This window comes from Onychostoma macrolepis, chromosome 03 (genome assembly GCF_012432095.1).
Source record: "Onychostoma macrolepis isolate SWU-2019 chromosome 03, ASM1243209v1, whole genome shotgun sequence".
In the NCBI taxonomy this organism is placed as follows: domain Eukaryota; kingdom Metazoa; phylum Chordata; class Actinopteri; order Cypriniformes; family Cyprinidae; genus Onychostoma; species Onychostoma macrolepis.
Window position 1 is genome coordinate 4115708 of NC_081157.1, and position 24867 is coordinate 4140574.

At 42.6% G+C, this 24867-nt stretch overlaps 1 protein-coding gene across 1 annotated transcript; it reads left to right on the forward strand.

Annotated features, from left to right (window-relative positions):
- The first annotated feature begins 6234 nt into the window (after window positions 1–6234).
- LOC131537759 (uncharacterized) lies at window positions 6235–8849 on the forward strand. The gene is made up of 3 exons (XM_058771386.1): window positions 6235–6523; window positions 6781–7274; window positions 7382–8849. The coding sequence occupies exons 2-3, from the start codon at window positions 6794–6796 to the stop codon at window positions 7891–7893; spliced, it is 993 nt and encodes a 330-aa protein (XP_058627369.1). The 5' UTR covers window positions 6235–6523; window positions 6781–6793; the 3' UTR covers window positions 7894–8849.
- The last annotated feature ends 16018 nt before the right edge of the window (window positions 8850–24867 follow it).

Sequence of the window (24867 nt, forward strand, 5' to 3'; positions counted from 1 at the left end):
TGATCCTGAACTGCCTTGACCTTTGGAATTCTCTGCCGCCTGCCCCTTTGATTGTTTGCTCGGACTCTGACCTGATTCTTGCCTGCTGCCTGCCCTGACCCAAGCCTGGTAAACGTTTATGATCCTGGTTCTCTGTGTTATCCAAGACGCTGTTGATCGACCTCTGTCTGCTTGTTATACTGATCTTAATAAAACACTGTAAATGGATTCGATTGCCTCTGACTCCTCGCTACAGAAGACTTCGCCACACCAGGACCCAGCAGTGTTAGATCAGCTCTCCACTGAGGTATCAGCCCAAGCCTCGATGCTAGCCGCACATCATCAACAGCTGCAGAAGCTCACCTCACTCACCGAGGAGTTAGTGAGGACACTGCAAACCCCCCACGTGGCGAGTCCGCCACTGAACACCACTCTGCCCGCACCAGCGCCGGTGCTAGCCACTCCTCACAACCCACGACTTTCGCTTCCTGACAAATATGACGGGTCCCCGGAGAAATGTAAGGGCTTTCTTATGCAATGTTACCTCTACATCAACCAACAACCTCTCACTTTCTCCACAGATGACAGCCAAGTCTCGTTTATTTGCTCACTGCTTACTGGCAGAGCATTGGAGTGGGCCACTGCGATGTGGGAGGGAAACCGCATGTCTTTTCCCTCTTATAACAACTTCCTTCGTCAGTTCCGGGAGGTTTTTGAACACTCTGCTAGTGGAAAGGAGGTGGGACGCACTCGTTGTCCAGCCCTACCTCAGCCCAGCACACCGAGACTTCCAGAACCAGAACCCATGCAGGTCGGTGTCACCCGCCTCTCTGCTGAGGAGCGGGAGAGGAGATTCAATGGCGAATAGCCTAATGGATTCGGTGTGTAGGGCTCCGGTTTGAAGTTGTAATTCGGGGGTCAGGTATTTGATCCTCCCAGAGCCCAGCGGCTGTCCGTCTAGTGCTGCCACTGCTACCCGGGATTCACATGAAATGAGAGGGAGGTTATGAGACTTGGCAAATGAAATAATAAACTTCCCCGCTGCCGTCAACATCTGTGTCTGTACTGCGGGGAGTCGGGGCATCTGAGGGCTGCCTGTCCAGCTCGCCCGTCCCGGCGAGATTCAACTACGGTGAGTGCTGATCACGATCACCGCACTTCTTTTGGAATCCCCATCACTATTAACAGGGAGGAGGGGGGAATCGAGACCCTAGCCATGATTGATTCGGGGGCAGCGGGGAATTTTATTATTTCATTTGCCAAGTCTCATAACCTCCCTCTCATTTCATGTGAATCCCGGGTAGCAGTGGCAGCACTAGACGGACAGCCGCTGGGCTCTGGGAGGATCAAATACCTGACCCCCGAATTACATCTTCAAACCGGAGCCCTACACACCGAATCCATTAGGCTATTCGCCATTGAATCTCCTCAGAATCCTGTCATCTTGGGCTTGCCATGGCTGGAGAGACACAATCCCTGCATCTCTTGGTCGACACAGCAAATTCTCCAATGGTCAGAGTTCTGTCAACACCACTGTCTGACTTCAAGCCCCAAATCAACTGCTCTTCCCATGAAGGAGAGGCTCAAAGATCTCTTCAAATTACCCATCGAATACCAGGACCTGTCAGAGGCGTTCAGTAAGGCCAAAGCCTCCAAACTCCCTCCGCATCGACCTAGTGACTGTACCATAGACCTTATCCCAGGGTCGATGCCCACTAGAGGCAGAATTTTCCCTCTCTCACAACCTGAGTCCGAGACTATGAAGCAGTATATAGAAGAGGAGTTGTCAAAGGGGTTTATTGTACCGTCCAAGTCTCCAGCTTCAGCGGGGTTTTTCTTCGTCAAGAAGGATGGAGGCCTCCGACCCTGCATTGATTATCGAGCACTCAATGACATCACCAAGTTTTGCTATCCATTACCCCTGGTCCCTGCCGCCCTCGAGCAGCTCCGTACCGCCACATATTTCACTAAACTAGATCTGCGCAGTGCATACAACCTGATTCGAATTAGAGAGGGAGACGAGTGGAAGACAGCTTTCTCGACCACATCCAGGCACTATGAATATCGGGTTATGCCGTTCGGGCTTGCCAACAGTCCTTCTGTGTTCCAGGCATTCATCAATGAGGTCTTCCGGGACATGCTGAACCAATTCGTCATCGTCTACATTGACGATATACTCTAACTCCCTTGAAACCCATGTCAAACACGTCAGGGCAGTGCTCCAGCGGCTCATCAAACACCAACTGTATGCCAAGGTACAGAAATGTGAGTTCCATCAGACACCGATCTCGTTCTTGGGCTATATCATCAACTCTGAGGGGGTCACCATGGACGACAGTAAGGTGCACGCAGTGCTCAATTGGCCTAAGCCCACAACAATAAAGGAACTTCAACGTTTCCTGGGATTTGCAAATTTCTATCGACGCTTCATCAGGAAACCAGCTACTGGACTTACCCCCTTTCAATGCATTCTCGGATTCCAACCCCCATTATTCCCCTGGTCAGGAGAACCCTCAGAGCTTCCCGCTGTCAATGACTGGCTAAGAAGGAGTGAGGAGACATGGAACGCTCTGTCACAAGCCAGGCCTCTGTGGCTCTCTCCGATCACCACCGGAGGGCACCCTCACCCGAGTACTAACACTCGTATGGACTCCATTTCCCACACACCCTGTACCTAGGACTAATCACCGCCAGGTGTTCTCCATCAACCCCATTATATAAGGCACACTCACACTTTCCTCCAACGCGAAGTCTTGTTTAGCCTGTCTGACATTTCTGAGCGGTTTACTTTGACTGTTCTTCCGTGTTTGATCCTGAACTGCCTTGACCTTTGGAATTCTCTGCCGCCTGCCCCTTTGATTGTTCGCTCGGACTCTGACCTGATTCTTGCCTGCCGCCTGCCCCGACCCAAGCCTGGTAAACGTTTATGATCCTGGTTCTGTGTTATCCAAGACGCTGTTGATCGACCTCTGTCTGCTTGTTATACTGATCTTAATAAAACACTGCAAATGGATCCGATTGCCTCGGACTCCTCGCTACACTATTACCCTGGACATTTGTTAAATGTTTAAGAAAGGGTTCCCAGGTGGCCTCAAAGCCAGCAATGTTACCAGAAAGGTTGTGTCTGAGTCTCTCTAAATGCAAAGTGGCATAAAGTTCAGAGAACCAAGATTTAAAAAGTGGTTTTGATACCTTTTTCCATTGACAAAGGATGATTTTTGTAGCTACTACCATTCCATATTGGACAGGTTTTTTAATTTGATGGCCTAAGCCATGAAGGGAGTTAGACCAGCCAAAGACACCAATTGCTGGGTCAGGGGAGAGGTCACAGGAATAAGCCACTGAATAGAATCTGAAAATTTCACTCCCAAACCCATAAAGTTTCGGTCATGACCAAAAAAGATGTCCAGAGAGCCCTCTGCAGATTCACATTTGTTACATTTTAGAAGAGATGGACGGGTAGAATTTATTAAGCCTAACCCTTGAGTAATGAAGCCTATGTACTACTTTATATTGAATTAGTTGGTACCTTGAGTTAATAGAACATGTATTTATGGCCTTGACATACTCAAGCCAGTCCTCGTCGGTTATGTGAATGTCTAAATCCTTTTCCCAGAAATCTTTCAGATATAAGGTAGATATGCCGAGCTGACTGGTAAAGACACCCATGAAGCGGGAAATCAAATTGAAGGTATTTGAGGAGGCAGAAAGCAATTTATATACTTCATTTTCATCTGTAAGCAGTTCAAATTGTGAGATTGACGTGCAAACATAATTTCTCAGCTGAAGGTATCTAAAGAAATGCGTTGATGGAAGATCAAATTTCTCCTTCAGCTGATAAAATGTGGCAAATTTACCATCCACGTACAAGTCTCTCACTGTGACCATTCCTTTGCTAGACCAAACTGAAAATGTGGAGTCTGTAAGGGATGGCTTAAAGGCATGATTGCAAGCAATAGGGGTGGACAGTGTGGTAGATGAAAATGCAAATGCTTTCCGTACCCGATACCATATTTTGAGAGAGCTACTAATCACAATGTTTGTGTTGGCCACTTTTTTAAGTGGTACAGGTGCTGCAAAAAGCAAAGAAGAGAGAGAGTAATTTGTAACACTCTGTTCAATGGCGAGCCAAGATGGAATGTCATCTGCAGGCCCCGGAAGATGAGATTTTTTTCCAGTATGATAAGGCTCTGCAATTTGCAGCCCAATAATAATGCTGGAAGTTTGGCAAGCCTAATCCTCCCATTGACCGTTGTTTACAAACATGTAACTTAGAAATACGGTGTGCTCTGAAGCCCCACACAAATGGCAGGACAATCGAATCTAAGGCTTTTAAAAAAACAATTTGGGCAGGAAAATTGGCAGGTTTTGGAAAAGATAAAGAAATCTGGGCAATGTCACCATCTTGATTGCATTCACGCGCCCTACCATAGACAGTGGGAAGGTCCTCCAGCTTTCAATATTACGTTTCAAATTCTCTAGCATAATTAAGTAATTTAATTTATATATGTCCTTTGCATTTTTAGGTAAAATGACCCCCAAATATTTCAAACTGTCTGCTGCAATTTTAAAAGGTAGGTTTTGTATGACGCCTGGGTCAATATTATTAGTAACAGGCATGAATTCACTCTTTTGCCAGTTTACAGAATCTCCAGAGAACTTTCCAAAAGTCTCCAGTAAGTCTAATAGGGGTGGAATAGACTAAAAGTGCAGCCCCACCCCAGATAAAGTGCCGCCTCATTCTGCAGGCTGCAGACAGGGGCTTCTTGACCTTTCTGTCATTTAGATACAGGGGAAGGGCTTTGGAAATACCAGTGGTTGAGGGTGGGATCATTTCCAGACAATAAAAACTGAAGAATTAATTAATTTCACCATTCAGCTTTACCAGATCTTGTGGCCTGAAGAAACCGCTTTCTCTTTTGGACAGGGTAAGGCAATTGCTTTTAGGATCATTTGATCGAATATACTATTGATGGCAGTCAACTAAATTTGGCTTTAATCATCTCATTATAGACATTTTTTTTAAATCACCTTTTTAATTTAAGTGACTATCTCCTTGTTTCACAGACAAGGCTTAAGCTAGTTCCAGACTAAAATGCATGTTTGAGCTATCTTAATTGAAAATAACTTGTAGTGATGTACCTTAAAATATGTCAATGCTATTGTTTTGTTTCACCAGTAATGCTTTTTTCTAAGGCATCTTTATAAAAGCTGCTTAAATATGCCAACTTAACTAAAGCCGGTAACACTTTAGAATACTGTTCCATCATTAATGAATAACTACACTAGAACACATGAGTAACGCAATATTAGCACTCTAGTAACTACTAGTAACTAACAAGTAACTCTGATTAATGAATTAGTAAGTAATAGTGCTTAGTCGAATGTGGTAGTTCACTATTAGCTAATCAGTAACTATTATTCTTTCATGCCTCCCAAAGAACTATAAGAACTACTGTATACAGGTTCATAATTAATATGAATAATACATAATGTACAATTAATTCTAATGTAAAGAATAGCCCACTAGTAATGACTGAAGTATTACCAAATTCCTCTGAAGGAATGACTAATTATTTGGATCAGTATTCTAAAGTGAAGATCATAACTCTCTAGTAATGACTGAAATCATTATAAGCTTTTGAGGTTTTTGTAAAGTATTGAATAGTAATTATTCAGGTGGTTCTACTTCCTTCTAAAAGAATTAGTAATTTTTTTGGATCAGTATTCTAAAGTGAAGATGGTGATAACTCCCTAGTAATTACTGAAGTCATTGTAAAGTTTTGAGGTTTTTGTAAGGTCCTGGTTAGTAATTCACTTTGGTAATATTCAGATTTGGTAACACTTAAATCATTACTATTTAATTACCGTGATCTTCACTTTAGAATACTGATCCAAGTAATTAGTAGTTCCTTTAGAAGGATTTGTTCATTCTTGAGTCAATACTAGTGGGTTACCATGATCTTCATTTTAGAATTAATTATACATTATGCATAATTCACATGAATTATGAACCTGTATACAGTAGCTCTTATAAAAAAATAATAGTTATTGATTAGCTAATAGTGAACTACCAGTTTCAATTGAGCACGATTACTTACTAAATCAGTAATCAGAGTTTCTTGTTAGGTAATGGTAGTTACTACAATGTTAATAGTGCATGAATCACTTGTTCCTCTGTAGTTATTCATTAACGAAGGAACAGTATTCTAAAGTGTTACCCTAAAGCCTAGTCATGGTGTAAGATAAGCCCCGTCTGTGAAATCGGGCCTAGATGTTATGTCACAATATACAAATTTGCGTAATTGTAATTCTAAAATCTATTTATTTACTTTTATTTATTTTTTTTTTCAAATTGACTGAAATATACATGAAAATATATACCAAACCTCAACCTAAAACACAGTTGAAGTATTTAATCTGATTTTCTAAATGATCTGATTTTAGGAGTCAGAAGTATTATTTAAGATCAGTGTATAAAGTAAATACATTACTGCAGATCTGGGATCCCGAGGATATTCTGCATCTCTCTTATCACCAACAGGTTTGTAGAAATTATTATTTAAAAAATGAACAGTAGATAATATCTTTTTTGTAACAGGGAAAATGAACATATTCCACAGTAATAGGTATGTATGTTTATGGGGTTTTTTACCCACACATATTATAATTGTAATACTTGTTATTAAAAGTAAACAGTGTAAAAGTATTTTCTATTTATATTTTTAAATACAAGACAATGAAAAGTATTCCCGTGTATACCATTTAAATGTGTTTTTAAGTTGTTCTTTCATATCTTAGTTCCTGCAGTGTTATGGATTTGCAGTCTATGGAGGCAGTGTCTGGGCCTCTAAATGAGGGAATTATCTCTATCTGTAACATCTGCAAGTCCCTCAAAAACACGCATGTCAGTCCCACCACTGACATGTGCTCCGATTACAAACAAATCAGGGAACATATTGAGCATGCCGAGCAGTCCCTGAAAACATCCGAGTCCAGGATTAAAGAAAAGCTATGTTCTTTGGATGAACAAATGGAGCATCTTATTAGAAAGAAACAAAATATTGAGCATCAGAAAAAAGAAAACTTCATGACCATGGATAAATTATGCACAGAGAAAAAGTCTGCTGAGGAATTGCTAAGTTATTCCAAAGATGCTCTGGAACAGGCTGAAAGAAACTTAGAAACAGCAAAATATGCTGAAAGAGTAGCTCAAGATAGGAGGAATGCAGGTGAAGGTGTTGCCATTGCAGGTGGGGTACTGCTTGCCATACCAATTATCGGATGGATTGCTGGTAAGAAATTCATTTTAGCTTCCCTCTGAATAGTTATGAAGTGATGCATTAACAAAACTCTGACTGATGACATTTCAGCTTAGATGAGATTTCTTGTTTCCATCTAGGCTCAGTAATGCTGAGTGAGGGAGTGCGAGAGTTAAACGAGGCTTCAAATGCCATCAGTGCAGCTGAGCAGGAGCAACAACAGTTTAACTCTCAGGTGGAGGAGAACCACAGAAAAGTGTCTGAATGCCAGTCAACGATCTCTCGGGCACAAGATGAAATCGAGCAGACGGATGAGGCGTTGAAGAGGATTGAGGGCGAGATTGAGATGGTTCAAAAGCATCTACAGAGCACAGGAGATATCCAGGAACTGGTGCGGAGAGCTGTGAACCTTCTGAGCGTTCTTAGTGGTAGAGTCAATGTACTAGAGAAGCAAACACAGCGATTCATCCTCTGGGAGCCTGTGGTAAAGGCCATGGAAGATGTGATGAAGGCAGTAGCAAATATTGCAGAGAATCGGCTATTCTACAGTCATGGCATACAAGACCTCATAAACACTTTGAGGGAGAATGTTGGAGGACTGCTGGCTTTATGCAACTCTCCCAATAATTCTGCATATGGCAGTTATTATTAAAAAAAATAAATAAATCACATTGTCAAATATTTTCTATGAACAAAGAAAAAAATCTATAGAAATAGTCAGTTATTTACAGTTTTTTTCCTGCCAATTTGACACAGTGATTTAATTATTTAGCTTGTTGTTGTGAAATGTCCAACCAAACCAAAAAAAGGACACATATAGTAGTACAGTATATAGCATATTCTTATAAATAATCACAAATCTGTATAACTGGGGACGAGTTTGGGATGGGTTGTTAACGGGGTAAAATGTTGATTCTGTTCAGAGTTACTGTATCTTATACTTGCTTGAGAATCAAAACTGTTAATCACTAAAAATCTTTGTAATTAACATGTACTTTCATCCATGTGTGATTTTATACCTGAATATGATATGAATCAAGAAGAGAACGTCAATAGATTTGTTGTTGCTGTAAGCCTATTTACCTTTATATAAATATTATCAGAAAAGATTTGGCCTACATTGTTTTATTATGCAATGGAAATTAAACAATTGTTGTTATTAACCTCTCTCCGGGGTCTTCTTTCTGGGGTCTCATCACTGTTATTTGGATATGTACTGAAAACATTTAAGCTGGCTATTATTAAACCTCATTAAAAAAAAAAAAAGAAAAAAAAAAACCTTGATTAAGAGAATTAGTTAATTATAGACAGATCTCAAATCTACCTTTTCTGTCAAAAATTCTAGAAAAGAATAAGTGAAGTGACATACGGCCAAGTACGGTGACCCATACTCGGAATTCGTGCTCTGCATTTAACCCATCCAACGTGCACACACACACCGTGAACACACACCCGGAGCAGTGGGCAGCCATTTATGCAGTTGGGGGTTCGGTGCCTTGCTCAAGGGCACCTCAGTCGTTGTATTGAGGTGGAGAGAGTGCTGGACATTCACTCCCCCCACCTACAATCCCTGCCGGCCCGAGACTCGAACTCGCAACCTTTGGATTACGAGTCCAACTCTCTAACCATTAGGCCACGACTTCCCCAAAGCAGTAAAAAAAAGCAGTATCCCCACAACTGTTCATTTTTAGAAAGAAATAGTATCTGAAACGGTACCCTTGTCTATATAATCTAGGATAGTATTAATAATATATAACGTAAATGTTTCAGAGGAAGACTATGGGTTAAGGCCAAAGTACACAGATGTTCGACGCATGCATCACAATTAAAAGAACCAAAGACTTAAACTACTTCAGTCTGTGTGCACTGAATTTATTTAATACACGAGTTTCACAATTTGAGTTGAATTACTGAAATAAATTAACTTTTTCACAACATTCTAATTTATTGAGATGCACCTGTATATGTGTGTGTGTGTGTGTATATATATATATATATATATATATCAGTGGCGTTCCGTGCCGCATACCCAGACCGTCTGAGAGAATCACGGGCTAATGAATATAAACATGATTATAAGTTGATCTCTTGTCATTTGAGATGTGACTTAAAGCTTAATAAAGTGTTGGAAATAAGTATGTAAAATTATTTATTTGGAAAAAACAATGGTCATTTTCTGTAAATCTACGTGAGTGACGGAAGCTTCCGGGTAAGCGGATTCTCCGCAGCTGTGGCGCCTCCGCTCTGTGGCTGTGACTCGTCAGGATTGTAGCGCGTTCTCAGTGTTTAGCTGGTATGCGCGTGATTTCATGCGCGGGGTATACTGTCCGCGAAGCGCTCGCCCAGGTGGAAAAATGCGCTTTTGCTGCCAGATCTCGATTGCCGAAAATTACAATATGTTTGACGCAAAACTAACCCGACGAAATCATATGAAAAAAAATAAAAAAAATAAAAATCATAACTGTATATTTTCATGCTTTCTCAAGCAAAGCAAATTTTGAAAGTCCACTAACATATCTGGTCATAGACAATGTTGATGGTGTTATTGTCAACATGCAACAAGTAGTAAATAAATTTAAAAAAAGTTTATAAAAATGTATACAAAATTTGAAATAATAACAAACATCAGGAAAAAATAGGAAACAATACCTTTGTTTTCTATATACTTGTGTCGCTTACAGTTAAAGTCCTTCTGTGATTTTATTGTTGTTTGCAACGTTACTTGGCAATATTTTAAATATATTATTATTATTATTATTTTATTATTTATTATTATTTTATATATTTATTTATTTTTTTGTATTTTGCATGGTCTATTATTGTCATCCGGTGGGAGTTTTAACTCCTATTCACTGGGAATAAAAAATAAATGGGAAAAAAAAAAGATTCATTCAGTTGATGCAGAGATGTATCAACTGAATAACGTAACTACGTGTAAATGTTATTTGGCGGTTTTTACTTGGAAAATCAGCTGTTTTCTAGCATTCGAATAACTGTGGATAAACCTGAAACCATAGAAGAAGGATTGGAGATGAATTTCATTTACAAATAGCCTAAGGTATTTGTAAATGAAATTCATCTCCAATCCTTCTCTCTTTAATTTCACTACTCATTTACAAAGAGTAAGTTTATCATCACTTTATTATAAGGATTTCATAGCTTATAATAAAACTGTGGACTGATTATATAATTTTTTTTTTTTTCACCAACTGCAAACAGGACAAAGCAAGCCTTAAGGAAAGCTGAAGAAAGCATGTTCCCTGCATTTCCAAGAGACTAGGCTTTGCTTCCACAGCCAAATGTTGTATTTGTACTCGTTAAAACCCAGAACAGCCCTGAATGAATGGCCAGAATGACCCTGATCATATTCAAACCACTCTGTCTCCCCGGAACAGACTTCCAGGAACATTTTTTAACTTTTGTAAGGGTAACTTTTATAACAATATAATTACCTTATTAAATGTTTTTGTCGTTTTTGTCAAATATTTAAAAATAACCAGTTTCTTCAGTCAATCACAATACTGTAGACTGCATTTAAAATTATTTACACAGGCTGTTTAATGCTGATCATGTACTGTATGTGCATTTACACAAAAACTGCATAATGTAAAAAAACACAGGAACTCCTTAATGAGTGAAGCTGCAATTGACATTTTTTTGTACAATGTAAACTGCACACACTCACACCCCAAACATTCCTATGTAGTAACATATATTGAAAAATAAACGACTGTTTCAAAATGTGTGTTTTCTGCATGTGTGTGTGTAATTTGCATTGTAGAGCAAAATGTCAAGCTTTGTCAACTCATTCATTGAAAAACCTCATTAGAAAATATTGGAAAATCTTGAGGGAAGCAGTGGAGAATTAGTCTTTATTAGTCAGGTTTTATATATAAAATACTCAAGGAGCTCATTAATTAAACACAATTTGGAATTCATGACCACAATTGTTTGCTTGTCATTAGTTGTGTCTTACTTTGTTTAATAATTATTATACAAATACCATTATAAAACTGTACTTTTCACAATTATTTAATTTACTTTATAATTTACTATTAATTTATTCTTCATTATTGTCTATTCTGTATTATTCCACCCTTGATATTACATATTCTACTTGCTATTATTCATCTATTGTTATTCATTTATTTATTATTGTATTACACATATAATTTGTGATACTATAAATCTATTATATCAGTTATGTTATCGTGCTGTTGTACTCGCTTTTTATATTATTCACTTTACTACAACTGCATGAAGGAAATCCTGTTTGCGATCACAAATCAAAAGAGCAAAACCTGCATGTTTCTATGACTGTCACGAATCTGGTCTGCACTTCCGTTCATTCACCACCAGAGGTCACTCGCTCACCACATGGACTTTCACACCACACATCACATGGACTCCATTTCCCATCATCCAACACTGATCACAGCTGTCACCAATCACTCATTGCACTAATCACACGCACACCTGATCCCACGCACATACTGATCACACACGCTTTATAAGCCTTGGACTTTCTCTGCCTCACTGCCGAGTATTGTTTGCGTTTACCGCTTCCCTAGCTGTAGCAACTTTCAGAGCCCTTGTTAGTGTCTTAGTCATGCCTGTTTTCCCGTGTTTGTTTCTAGCCTGTGTTCCCTCGATTAACCCTTGCCTTGCTGTTTGGACATTGTTTGCACCCCTACTGGACTCTAGCCCGTTTTACCTGGATTATCTCTCTGCCTAGCCCCTCTGGATACTGTTTGCAGATCGTCGACCTTCGCTTGCTTTAGGATTACTCTTTGTCTTGTCCCTGCCATACCTGTTTGCCATTGCTCGACCCTGCCTGTATTTATGACCATGCCTGTTAATAAAAGCTTGCATTTGGATCCACACGTCTCACGTCTCGTCAGCCCCGTTACAATGACACTTCTCTCCAAAGATATCCCTTTTGATCTGTTTTCAATGGAAGTCTATGGGGTGGTTGCTAGGGTGCTGTAAGTGGTTGCTAGGGTGTGGCTATGAAGATCATAGGTCATTACTTATTGGTTACTTAAAAGATGAGTAAAATGAGTGTGTGGGAGTTACGGAGAGAGAGAAGGGGTTCCTAATGCCTGGCTCACACTACAGGATTTTTTGCCCAATTTAGCCTCCGATTTCCGCCTCCTGAGAATCGGAGGGGAAATCTTGTCGAGCACCTCGATCAGTCCCGATGTTCGGCGCAGATTATCTGGTAATGTGAGGCGTTCACCGTTAGAACTTTGCACCTCCCGATCCTCTAGCACACAAATCGGGGCCGCCCCAATCATATCAAACATGTTTGATGTTTAGGATTTAAATCGGGATGATGACGGTTATATGATTCTGTCAACACTTATAACAGCTAATGCGAGACTGCAAAACAGCTGCTGTACGGCTCCGCTGAATAGTGAAACTGCTTCTTGAAGTTTTGTAGTAACACGATTGTCTGTATAATAGGGATGTCCCGATCAGGTTTTTTTGCCCTCGAGTCCGAGTCATTTGATTTTGAGTATCTACCGATATCGAATCCTGATCCGATACTTCTATAATACATCAAAAAAGAATAAATAAGAGCGAAGAAACAGATCCAGGATGTTCCTTATTTTTTATTTAATTCACCTTATTTTAACATTCAACAACTCTGTTAACAAACAGAGCACTTCTGTGAGGTAGCTTGAACAATCAAGTAATAAATAACATAAATTCTTCACTTTTGGACTTTAGTGCAACAGTAAATATAAAAAAAGTCTAATATAAAAACAAATAGCACCTCAACTTAAAATACCCGGCAGGCATGTAAACAAATAAAAAAATAAAAGTGCCACAGTGTTTGCAAAGCCACTAATGTGCTTTTAGGAACTGCACTCCTAACTCTTACTGTCATCACAGTAGTAAGTTTCACAGAAGGAAATGTATGTTTTTCTTAATGAAAACTAACATCTCTACCTTGTCAGGTTTGAGCCTGTTTCTGTTCTCATCAAGGACGTTTGCAACGGCACTTAAAATTCTCTCACTGTCCACAGAGCTGCAGGGGGCACTGAGATACTGGTTTGCAACAGCAGCCATAGAGGGAAACTGATTAGCATGTTCTTTCCAGTACTGAAGTGGGTCGCTTTTCTTCTGAGAGGTAGGTCTGCACTTGAGTTTCTGCTGATGTGGTACTCACGGACCGTGACTGCCTCTCTTGTAAGATTTCCTCAAAGGCGATGTCCAGGCTGCTACATGCTTCATGATGTGGTGCCTTGCTTACTGGCTCTGCTGCAGCCTCATTTTCCTCTGGCACTGCACTGACAGCCCTCCTCCCCTCTGTCTTTGCCACCTCCTGGATAAGGTGTTCCTTTGCAAGCAACAGGTTGGCTGACTTTGTGAAAAAGCTAGAAACAGATAAAAGTAACACACAATTCAAAACAATAAGACAAGAGACACCACATAGCACAGCTCTTCAGTTAGGCAACTGCCTACACATGTACTCAATTAATAAACAATAAAAAAAATCTAACCTTAGAACGAAATTACCCAAAACTAAATTAAAAAGGAAGTAAAAAATAAATTGGCTTAATACTGGTGTCTGGTGATGACTTGACTTTATATAAACATGATGTTTCTCCACTGCCTCCAGCAGAGTCCTCTTCATTGTTTTTATTCCCTGGTCATCATCATCCTCCCGAGACAGAACACGTCTGAGGACTAATGAGTGAATGAATGATTTAATGAATGCATGGGATTATAGTTTGTTTCAAACAACATCAATAAATGTTACAGTATAAAGTAATAAATAAAAATACAAATGACCTGTTATGGCAGGAATCACATCAGCTGCAGTTGCAGTCTCCCTGCTTACATCCCTGGTCAGCTCTTCAAAGGGGGATAGCACATCAGCAGTCTTATTCATCAGCTCCCACTGGTGAGCTGTCAGTGTTGCTGGTAGAGTGCGCTCAGCTGCAAAGACACTAAGAGCACGCTTTTGTTGCAGTAGGCTCTGCAGCATGTAGAGGCTGCTGTTCCATCATGTCTGCACATAAGAGAACATGGACCCATTGCTTGTCAATTCCCCAGTTGTTTAGCATCTTTTCCATCAATTGCTGGATGCGCTCTGCGGTGTGCGATCCGCGAAATTCCTGGACATGTAGGGTCGCACGGCGTAAAACAAAACTTGAGTCAATCCATTGTGCGGTAAGGCTTAGTAGAGACATGGGAGTTACGGACGAACTCCAGATGTCTGTGGTGGACGAAACATGGGGTACATCTGATAACAGGACAAGTAGTTTGTCAGAAATCTTCTTATAAAGGGCTGGCAGAGTTTTCTCGGTGAAATAGTGGCGAGATGGCATTTCAAATCGAGGTTCTACGTGCTCCATAAGCATAAGAAATCCAGGGTTCTCTACAAAGGTGAATGGTAGGTCACTCATTGCGATCATTTGTGCTATCTTGGCTGTGATGTCCTGTGGCATTTTTTCTCTCCTCTTCAAACTCTCCTGCAGCGTGAGCTGACTCGTCTTCGGCTGGGTTGCCTGGGTAAACTCGCTGTATTGTGTTGGGTGTTTGTTTTTGAGGTGCCGTATCAGGTTTGTTGTGTTAAATGTAGCCTTTTCCTTTCCACCTCTTGCAATCCCAAGTTTACATATCTCACAGTTTGCTATAGCAATGTTGTTGTCATCAACTTTATAATACCTCCAGACCGCAGACATACTCGCGCTTTCCGCTTCAAGCTGCTTCCGTGTTCTACTTTGCGGGCATTTAACCAATAGCGTCTCTGCAACAAAGTGATGTCATGCCGCACGCGTTGCTGTTTCTGTGTGGAGTCAAGAGGTCTAGCTCTGTGCCACCGCATAACTATAGATGTGTTAAAAAAATAATGAGAATATATATACATATATATCCGAGTCCTGATCGGGAGGTAATGTCCAATTCCGATCGAGTCTGAAACCACGTGATCGGGCCCGATTTCCAATCACGTGATCGAATCTGGACATCCCTACTGTATAATATGTTGAAAACGTATCACAACCGTTAGGAGAAAGAGAAGCGCTGGGGTGAAATCGCCTCAGTTTTGAACGTACCGGGTGAGTGAAAGCTGCTAGCACGCTTGCTAACATATGTAAACATTGCTGAGAGCTGCTGCGTGAGATCACGTGAGGCGCTCCCTCTGGCATGATAATCTCAATAATATCTTGTAGTGTGTGATGCGCCACAAATTTTGTAGTGTGTGCATGTTTAAGATTTGAGGGAAGATAATCTGCAAAGATTTTCCTTATGTGTGTGCTGCAACCAGATTTCATAATAAAAACTCCTGTAGTGTGAGCCGGGCTTAAGGGCCTGTGTGTGTGTATGTGTGTATGTGTGTATGAGAGAAAGTGACAGCTGAGATTCAAATTCACGAACATTCTGCCATTGTAAGTCAAAGGGACTTTTTTTGCCCACTTTTTCGTTCGCTGTGGGCCAGATCGTAGGGCCAGTTGCTTAGAAAAGATATAGCACACCTCTCCTCAATGAGCCGGTCGATTTGACACCTCATTCATGGGTCTGTGACAAACGGAGCAGGAGGAGTAGCGCACCAAACTTTTGTCCAGAAGAAGAATAATAATAAGTATGCAAGATAACAATAGTGATGCCTTGCCTTTGGTAAGAACCACTAATAATCACTATAAGTTTAAGTACAATTACAGTAAGTTGGCTTTCTCACAATAATAATAATAATTTGTTACATCTATATAGCGCTTTACATGGAAGGGGGGAGTCTCCTCATCCATCACCAATGTGCAGCATCTACCTGGATGATGCAATGGCAGCCATATTGCGCCAGAAAGCCCACCACACACCAGCTTACTGGTGGAGAGGAGACAGTGACTGCGTTTACATGCGCACGAATATTGCGATCATTTCCAATAATCAGAGTAAGGACTTAATCGCATTTTGATGTTTACATGTCAAGAGCAAAGCTCTTACTCCCGTTTACATGCAGTTTCCATTATTCTTATTATTCGCTAAGAATTGTGGTTAATTTTTTCACTGCCATTATTCACATACCCCACTGGACAGCACAAATGATGGACTCAGAAAGAGCAGTGTTACTGGTCGCTGTTTTAATTTATTTACGTCTAATGCATAATGATTTTGTATCGCTGTATTCCACGCTTTTTCGGCGCCATGATAGAAATATGATGGAATTTGTTTGCCTATACGCTGCCGTCGCGTTCTGTTCGTCCTTTCTGGATGAGGGTAAGGAACAGAGCAACCTGATCTCACAGAATTCCGTGTAATGTTCACGGACTTAATTAACCCCGAATCTGTGGTGGCATCACGGAATCGCCGAAAATTCCGTGATGGGCTCACAGAAGGCATCAGCCGTGGTCAATGCACGGATTCACTGGTTTCCGTGCATGGAGCACAGCTGATGCCTGTCACTGACTTACATTGGTATCACTTCTGTGAGTCCATCACGGAATTTTTTCTGTGAGTCCATCACGGAATTTTCGGCGATTCCGTGATGCCACCACAGATTCGGGGTTAATTAAGTCCGTGAACATTACACGGAATTCTGTGAGATCATGTTGCACAGAGACTGCTGGCAGCTTGTTGTGTTTTCCTCAGAATGCGATGCTTTCTTCCCTCCATCGCTTTCTAATCTCCGTGTTATTACAGGTGCGTGTCACGTTATTCATATATGTCACAAGCGCATGCGCACTTTGGTCAGAGCGGCAATACTGCGATTAAGGTGTTTACATGCCTGTATATTCCGATTAAAATCGGCGTACGCCACCTATGTTAATACGATTATGCTTGCTGCGATTATGAGCTTAATCGTATTATTTAGATCGAAGTATTGCGTTTACATGAGGTAAAGCATAATCGCAATATCGCCAAAATCTCATTATAATCGCATTAAGAGGGTCCATGTAAACGCACTCAGTGATGCAGCCAATCAGTGTATGGGGATGATTAGGAGTCCGTGATGGTCAGAGGCCAAAGGGTGAATTTGGCCAGGATGCCGGGGTTACACCCCTACTCTTTTTCATCGAAGGACATCCTGGGATTTTTATGACCACAGAGAGTCAGCACCTCGGTTTAACATCTCATCCGAAAGACGGTGCTTGTTGACAGTATAGTGTCCCCATCACTATACTGGGGCATTAGGACCCACGCAGACTGCAGGGTGAGCATACCGACTATTGTTCAAAATGTTGAAATTGAGAGGTTTGGACTTATTTTTTCACTGAAATAAATGTTTTTGTTGTTACACAGAGAGTAAAGTACCGAAAAAAGGTACCACTGGGTACCGTACCGGTTCAAATGTGAACGGTACCCAACCCTACCTAACTGCAAAACAAAAATGTGACCCTGGACCAGAAAACCAGTCATATGGGTAATTTTTCAGAAATTGAGATTTATACTTAATATAAAAGCTGAATAAATAAGCTTTCCATTGATGTATGGTTTGTTAGGATAGGACAATATTTGGCCGAGACAGCTATTTGAAAATCTGGAATCTGAGGGTGAGAAAAAAATCTAAAAATTGAGAAAAGTTCTTAGCAATGCATATTACTAATCAAAAATTAAGTTTTTATATATTTATGGTAGGAAATTCACAAAATATCTTCATGAAACATGATCTTTAGTAATGTCCTAATGATTTTTGGCATAAAATAAAAATCAATAATTTTGACCCATACAATGTATTTTTGGCTATTGCTACAAATATACCCCAGCGACTTAAGACTGGTTTTGTGGTCCAGGGTCACAAATGGTCTTCCTTGTGTACTATTGTTCCAGTCTGGGCCCTTAGGATATACAGTTGTAACAGTCTGGTCAAGTAGGCAGACGAGAGGGTTCAGGCAAGCAGGTGAGTAATTTATTTAGAAATCAAAAGATCTTGCTTCCAGGTAACGAGTAACTAAAACATCTGAGGAAGCAGTATAAAGAGTCTTATCTTGGGCATTAGTTCCTTCCTTGGCGGGTAAACGGCAGGCCAGCAGATCCGAGGCAGGAGGTAGACAGCAACCAGACAATAGCTTGCTACCTTGAGACTAGCTGATGAGTGAGTGAGTGGAGTGTGCTTAAATGTGGTGTCGGTAAGTGGGTGCAGGTGATCAGTAATCAGGAGAGAGGGAGCGCGTGTAGGAGGCTGGTTCTGCTGGTGACTGTGTGACATTACCCCCCCCCCTCCACGGGCGTCTCCCGACGGCAAGGGTGACCACGCCCCCTGGGAGCAGGGCGATCGGGATGGATTTGGTGGAAATCTGAAATGAGGGATGAGTCGAGAATGTCATTTTTGTCGGCCCAGGATCTCTCCTCAGGACTGTACCCCTCCCAGTCTATGAGGTACTGTAACTGGCCGCCCCGCCGCCGGGAGTCGAGAATTTCTTTGACTCTGTAGATGGCCTCACTGACCTCGATTTCGGGTGGAGGGGGTGATACTTCGTGTTCTGAGGAGGAAGGGAGAAGAGGGTTAGTGAAGGGCTTTAGTAAGGAGACATGGAAGGTGGGTGAGATTCGGTAATGATCCGGTAATTGCAATTGGTAGGTGACTTCATTAACGTGTCTTGTGATGGGGAAAGGACCTATGTACCGGGGACTCAACTTCCTGCAGGGCAGTCGGAGACAAATATCTCTGGTCGATAGCCAGACGCGATCACCAGGTTGGTAGACAGGATGAGCGGATCGGCGAGCGTCAGCGTAGAACTTGTGTCTCCGGACTGCCTGCTGGAGATGGACGTGAGCTGAGTCCCATACCCTCTCGCTCTCCCGGGAACCAGTAATCTACCGCCGGGACCTCCGAGCACTCCCCGGTCCAGGGAAACGGTGGCTGGAATCCAAGAACGCACTGAAAGGGTGTTAATCCTGTGGTTGATTGACGCAGCGAATTCTGGGCATATTCTGCCCAGGGTAGATACTGGTTCCAGCTATTTTGATGATTGTGACAGTAGGCCTGGAGATATCGACCGATCTCTTGAATTTTTCGTTCAGTCTGGCCGTTGGTCTGAGGGTGATAGCCGGAGGATAGGCTGATTGAGACACCTAAGAGGCGGAAGAACGCTCACCAGACTCTGGAGGTGAATTGGGTCCCTCTGTCAGATACTATGTCCTCAGGAAGTCCAAAGTTCCTAAACACATGTTGGAAGAGAGTCTTTGCGGTCTCTAGGGCGGTAGGTAGGCCTCGTAGGGGAATTAGCTTACACCATTTTGAGAACCGGTCTATGACCACCAGGATGGTGGTATATCCGTCGGAAGGAGGTAGGTCTGTGGCAAAGTCTATTCCCAGGTGAGACCAGGGTCGGCAGGTATTGGTAAAGGAACCAATTTGCCTTGGTGGTTTACGAGGCGTGGAGGAGATGGCACAGACTGAACAACCTTTGACATACCGGCCGACATCCCGGGCCATGTTGGGCCACCAGTAGCGACCTTGGAGGAGCGAGAGGGTTCGGTTGCTGCCTGGGTGTCCGGATCCCGGAGAGGTGTGGATCGAGTCCAGAAGGGTGAGGCGAAGGGTAGATGGGACATACTTCTTGCCTTCGGGACCTCCCGGCGGAACAGGTTCTGTTAGAGTGGCGGCATGGATTTGATCGTCGAGGGCCGGTTTTGATGAGGGGGCAGCGGGAATGACGGGCTCTGAGTGGCAGGCAAGCAGGTGTTGGGATACCCGGCTTGCTTTGAGGAGGAAGCTCTTGAGACCCACCGTGTCATAGATGGACATGTGTTGACGAACAGTGGCATTGAGCCCACGGCGGAACACAGAGAGCAGTGCCGAATCATTCCAGCCACTACTAGCAGCGAGGGCACGGAACCGGAGGGTGTACTCATGGATTGAAGAATCTGCTTGCTGTAACTGCAGCAACTCATCATGTATAGAGACTTTGGTGGTAGACAGACTGAAGACCTCCCAGAAGTGTTCCACGAAACTTTCAAGGGAGTTCACCTGAGGGCTATCGGCTTCCCATAAGGCTTCTGCCCACTGAAGTGCTTGGCCAGAGAGGAGCGAGATGATGAAGGCAATCTTGGAACACTCGGTAGGGAAGAGCTGGGGTTGCATTTCAAGATAAAGGGAACATTGTAGCAGGAATCCGCTGCATGCAGCTGTCTCACCCGAGAAGGTTCCAGGTCGGGCCATGGGACTGGCAGAGGGAGGAATGGGAGAAGGCAGAGCTTCTCGTAAGGCATGCACGAATGTGGCGAAGGTGTCCGATTGTGGATCCATGACTTGATTGTGAGAGAATTTGTTTTTTTTTGTTTTTTTGGGAGCTAGTCTTCTGTAACAGTCTGGTCAAGTAGGCAGACGAGAGGGTTCAGGCAAGCAGGTGAGTAATTTATTTAGAAATCAAAAGATCTTGCTTCCAGGTAACAAGTAACTAAAACATCTGAGGAAGCAGTATAAAGAGTCTTATCTTGGGCATTAGTTCCTTCCTTGGCGGGTAAACGGCAGGCCAGCAGATCCGAGGCAGGAGGTAGACAGCAACCAGACAATAGCTTGCTACCTTGAGACTAGCTGATGAGTGAGTGAGTGGAGTGTGCTTAAATGTGGTGTCGGTAAGTGGGTGCAGGTGCGGGTGATCAGTAATCAGGAGAGAGGGAGCGTGTGTAGGAGGCTGGTTCTGCTGGTGACTGTGTGACAACAGTACATCCATCGCTCAGACCAGTGACTTTTTATTTGTTTGTTGAACTTCACAAAAAATAATTGTACTCCTGTTATTTCCTTCCTAATTTACATTATGTCAAATAAGAAAGTAAGGGTAACATTTTAGATTACAGCCCACAAAGCGTGGGTATAAAAGGAGAGTGCGTACAAACGCACATCAGCTTTTCGCTGGGGAGCTGAGACTGTGTGCCCGGCTGTACAGTGGTGGTACAGCTACTGTGGCGAAGGGACGTTCCGAGAGTGTCTGCAGGACAGCGTTTGACAGTCTTGGTTTGATGGCGCATCAGCGGAGGTTGCTCTCATTCTGCTGTCACGCTGCGACCTCTTCTGGGCGCTTCAACACTTTTCCTTTCTAAAAGAGCATTCACGAGTTAACACTTATATATACACAAATAATAAATAGAATAAAGTTTATGCATATTTGGTGTGCTGTCCGAGGGGAGGGCTCCAAGCTCGGAAGTACAGGTTAGGACAGGAATAGTTGTAAGTGCGGAGAAGGGGTGGCGGAGGGATGCTGGAAAACTGCCAATGAACAGAGGTAAGTCTGCTGTGTATATACAGTATACACACCTCTTATCTTGTTAACTGGGTTGATTCTTCTCCGCTCGTGTTAATTAGGTTAATTATCTGAACGTGCTCCTCCCGAACTTTGTTAATAAAACATCATATATCTAAAAGAGCTCCACGAGCGATGGGCGTCTTTTTAAAGATGGTCAGGGTGATCTGAAGATCATGGTGAGAGCTTCCCCGTCGAGTGTGTCTCCGCGGGCCTCTCATTCCTCCAGCACATTGCACCATCTGGTGTTTCCAGACTAGTTTGCTGGTTTCTCGGACAGGGCAGGGCTCAGCATCTCGTCCGAAGCACCAGCGGATGACAGGATGACGATCCGTCAGGAAGAGTGGCGTTGCCCGAGTCAGATCCAGGGCTGACTGCTATGCTTTCCCGGGCCACTGAGATCGTCGGGCTGCACTGGAGGCCTCCTCCTTCTCCCGAATGCGCAAGGCCGGACGATTGGTTCCTGGGGGCGCAGGCCGATCATTGACAGCCACCTCAGGTTCCATTCTTCCCAGAAGTGCATGAAGAAGTGACTAGGTCTTGGAGAGCATCCTTTTCTGCCCGAAACAGAGCTAGTGCTTCTTCTGTCCTCACTGCCCTCAGGGGGTATGTGGAGGGGTATGTAGAGATCCCCCCAGTTGAGCGCGCCTGCTGGACAGGCCAACTCTGCCCTGCACACCATGGCCCTCCTGCAAACCTACCAGGCCAAGGCGTTGAAGCAGCTGTACAAGGGCAGTTCTGACCCAGGTTTGATGCAGGAGCTGCGCACAGCGACGGACCTTGCCCTTCGGGCAACGAAAGTCACAGCACAGTCCCTCGGTCAGAAGATGTCTACTCTGGTGCTTCAGGAACGCCACCTATGACTGAACCTGACAGATATGAGTGAGTCCAACAAGCACCGCTTCCTGGACTCCCTGAACTCCCAGGCAGGCCTCTTCGGTGATGCAGTTGAGAGCTTTGCCAAGCAGTTCTCCGTCGCACACGATGCGGCCGGAGTGAAGGCTGCTGCTGGGGCCGCGCTGAATCAAAGGTGGGGGCAGCAGGAGGGCGCCCTCGGCGATGAGTGGACGGAGGGGCTGCACACTGGATCCTGCTCTTCAGGAGATGGTGAGTCCACTCCTTCCCCCAGTGGAAAATCCTTTTTTCCCTTTTTGGGTTGTTCCACCACTGGCTCTCCGGCCCGTGGTACCCAAACTTTCAGAGCAGTTTCCTATGTCTCCGGTTCCCAAGGGGGTGAGTACAGCACTGCACGGGACACAGACTCGACACCCCCGTCCCCCTCTTCTTTCACTTTCTTCTGAGCATCTCTCCACAGAACCATTCACACCTCCAGCAACCCCCCCGCTCCCCCACACCTGCAATTAAGATCAGTGAAGATGATGTGTGTCAGGTCTTCAGAAAGGACAAAAGAAGGAAAGCACCAGGCCCAGACGGTGTGTCACCAGCCTGCATAAAAATCTGTGCTGACCAGCTGTCACTATAACAAATTCCTTGTATGTGTAAACATACCTGGCCAATAAAGCTCATTCTGATTCTGATTCTGATGTCTCGATCCTCCCTCCGGGCTGGCCCTGTCACTTCTTGTCTTCACCAAGGTTGTGTAGGCTGCCCTTGTTCCATTACGGGGAAAGAGGTATTCGCATTCTCAGCTGAGAATTGTGGAATCTCCACGTGTGGTAATTTAATTTTCACTTATTTAGCGACAGTTGTAATAGATTTAGTTTATTTGTGCATTTTCCTCAAAAAGCTCTTACACACGCTCTGTCCAGGGGTGGAGTAATATAAGGGCTTTATCCGAAATCACACATATTTCTCTACTATATAGTAGGCGAAAAACAGTATATGACAAGTGTGTCACAATAGTCATAAAATAGTAGGCAAAAGTCATAAAATAGTAGGCAACGATGAACACTTTACTATCCCATGAGGCCATGGGAGAGGATTTATGAATGGCAGTGATGTGACAGAGCTGATGCTGGTAGATCAGATGACAATGACAACATGACAGTGATGTGACAGAGCTGATGCTGGTAGATCAGATGACAATGACAGTGATGTGACAGAGCTAATGCTGGTAGATCAGATGACAATGACAACATGACAGTGATGTGACAGAGCTGATGCTGGTAGATCAGATGACAATGACAACATGACAGTGATGTGACAGAGCTGATGCTGGTAGATCAGATGACAATGACAACATGACGAATTGAGTACGTCCAGATTACATTCATACTATATAGAACAAGGTTTTTCTTTTAAAAAAAACGTTGGGGTTTTGGTAAGAAGTGATTCGGGTTGGGTACAGATTTTAGGACCCAAGATCTCTAGTCCTATGTGTTCTTAATCCAGGCCTGACTCCACCAATTGTGAATAATTATATTATTAACATTTTTATTCTTCTAAGACTGTGAGCACATTAATCTAAACATTTATATAGTTGAAGACATTTTAGGACCGAACTGTAGAATAATGAATATGTAATTTAAATAGAGAGAAACCTTAAATATAGCAACATGCCTCTTCAGATTTTCTGAGGAATAAAAAGGATTAATACATTTTTTTTTTTAAATGCAACTGAAGCAGCCGCTGTGTTCGTTTTCCCCTTAGGACACAATACTCTTCCTATGAAATGTGTAGTAAAGTTTTTGTACTGTGTATCGTTATCTGTTTTCAGAAATGCACAATGTTGCAATGAAGTTCCACAGAAATGGCTTTAACAGGACTGTGAAGTGTCACGGTTATGAGAAGTAATCTCCTTTAACCAGTACTAGTAAAAAAATATTAGTTTTATTTTTTTTCATCATCATAGTGCAAGAAACAAGCTGATGAAGAATCCAGACTGAACAAATCTTCTCATAAAAGTGCCTTTTATAAACTGGATGAGAAATATATATATATATATATATATATATATATATATATATATATATATATATATATATATATATAATTTACTTATTTATTTATTTATTTCTATAATATACACAGTAGGGCAAAAAGTATTTAGTCAGCCACCAATTGTGCAAGTTCTCCCACTTAAAAAGATGAGAGAGGCCTGTAATTTTCATCATAGGTATACCTCAACTATGAGAGACAAAATGAGAAAAGAAATCCAGAAAATCACATTGTAGGATTTTAAAGAATTAATTGGTAAATTCCTCGGCAAAATAAGTATTTGGTCACCTACAAACAAGCAAGATTTCTGGCTCTCACAGACCTGTAACTACTTCTTTAAGAGGCTCCTCTGTCCTCCACTCGTTACCTGTATTAATGGCATCTGTTTGAACTCGTTATCAGTATAAAAGACACCTGTCCACAACCTCAAACAGTCCAACTCCAAACTCCACCATGGCTAAGACCAAAGAGCTGTCAAAGGACACCAGAAACAAAATTGTAGACCTGCACCAGGCTGGGAAGACTGAATCTGC

What these genes read in the sequence shown, in the direction of transcription:
- LOC131537759 (XM_058771386.1), top strand. Translation starts at nt 6,794, where the DNA reads ATGGATTTGCAGTCTATGGAGGCAGTGTCTGGGCCTCTAAATGAGGGA. An exon ending in AATTATCGGATGGATTGCTG is followed by an intron (nt 7,275 to 7,381) that starts GTAAGAAATTCA and finishes GTTTCCATCTAG; the next exon opens with GCTCAGTAATGCTGAGTGAG.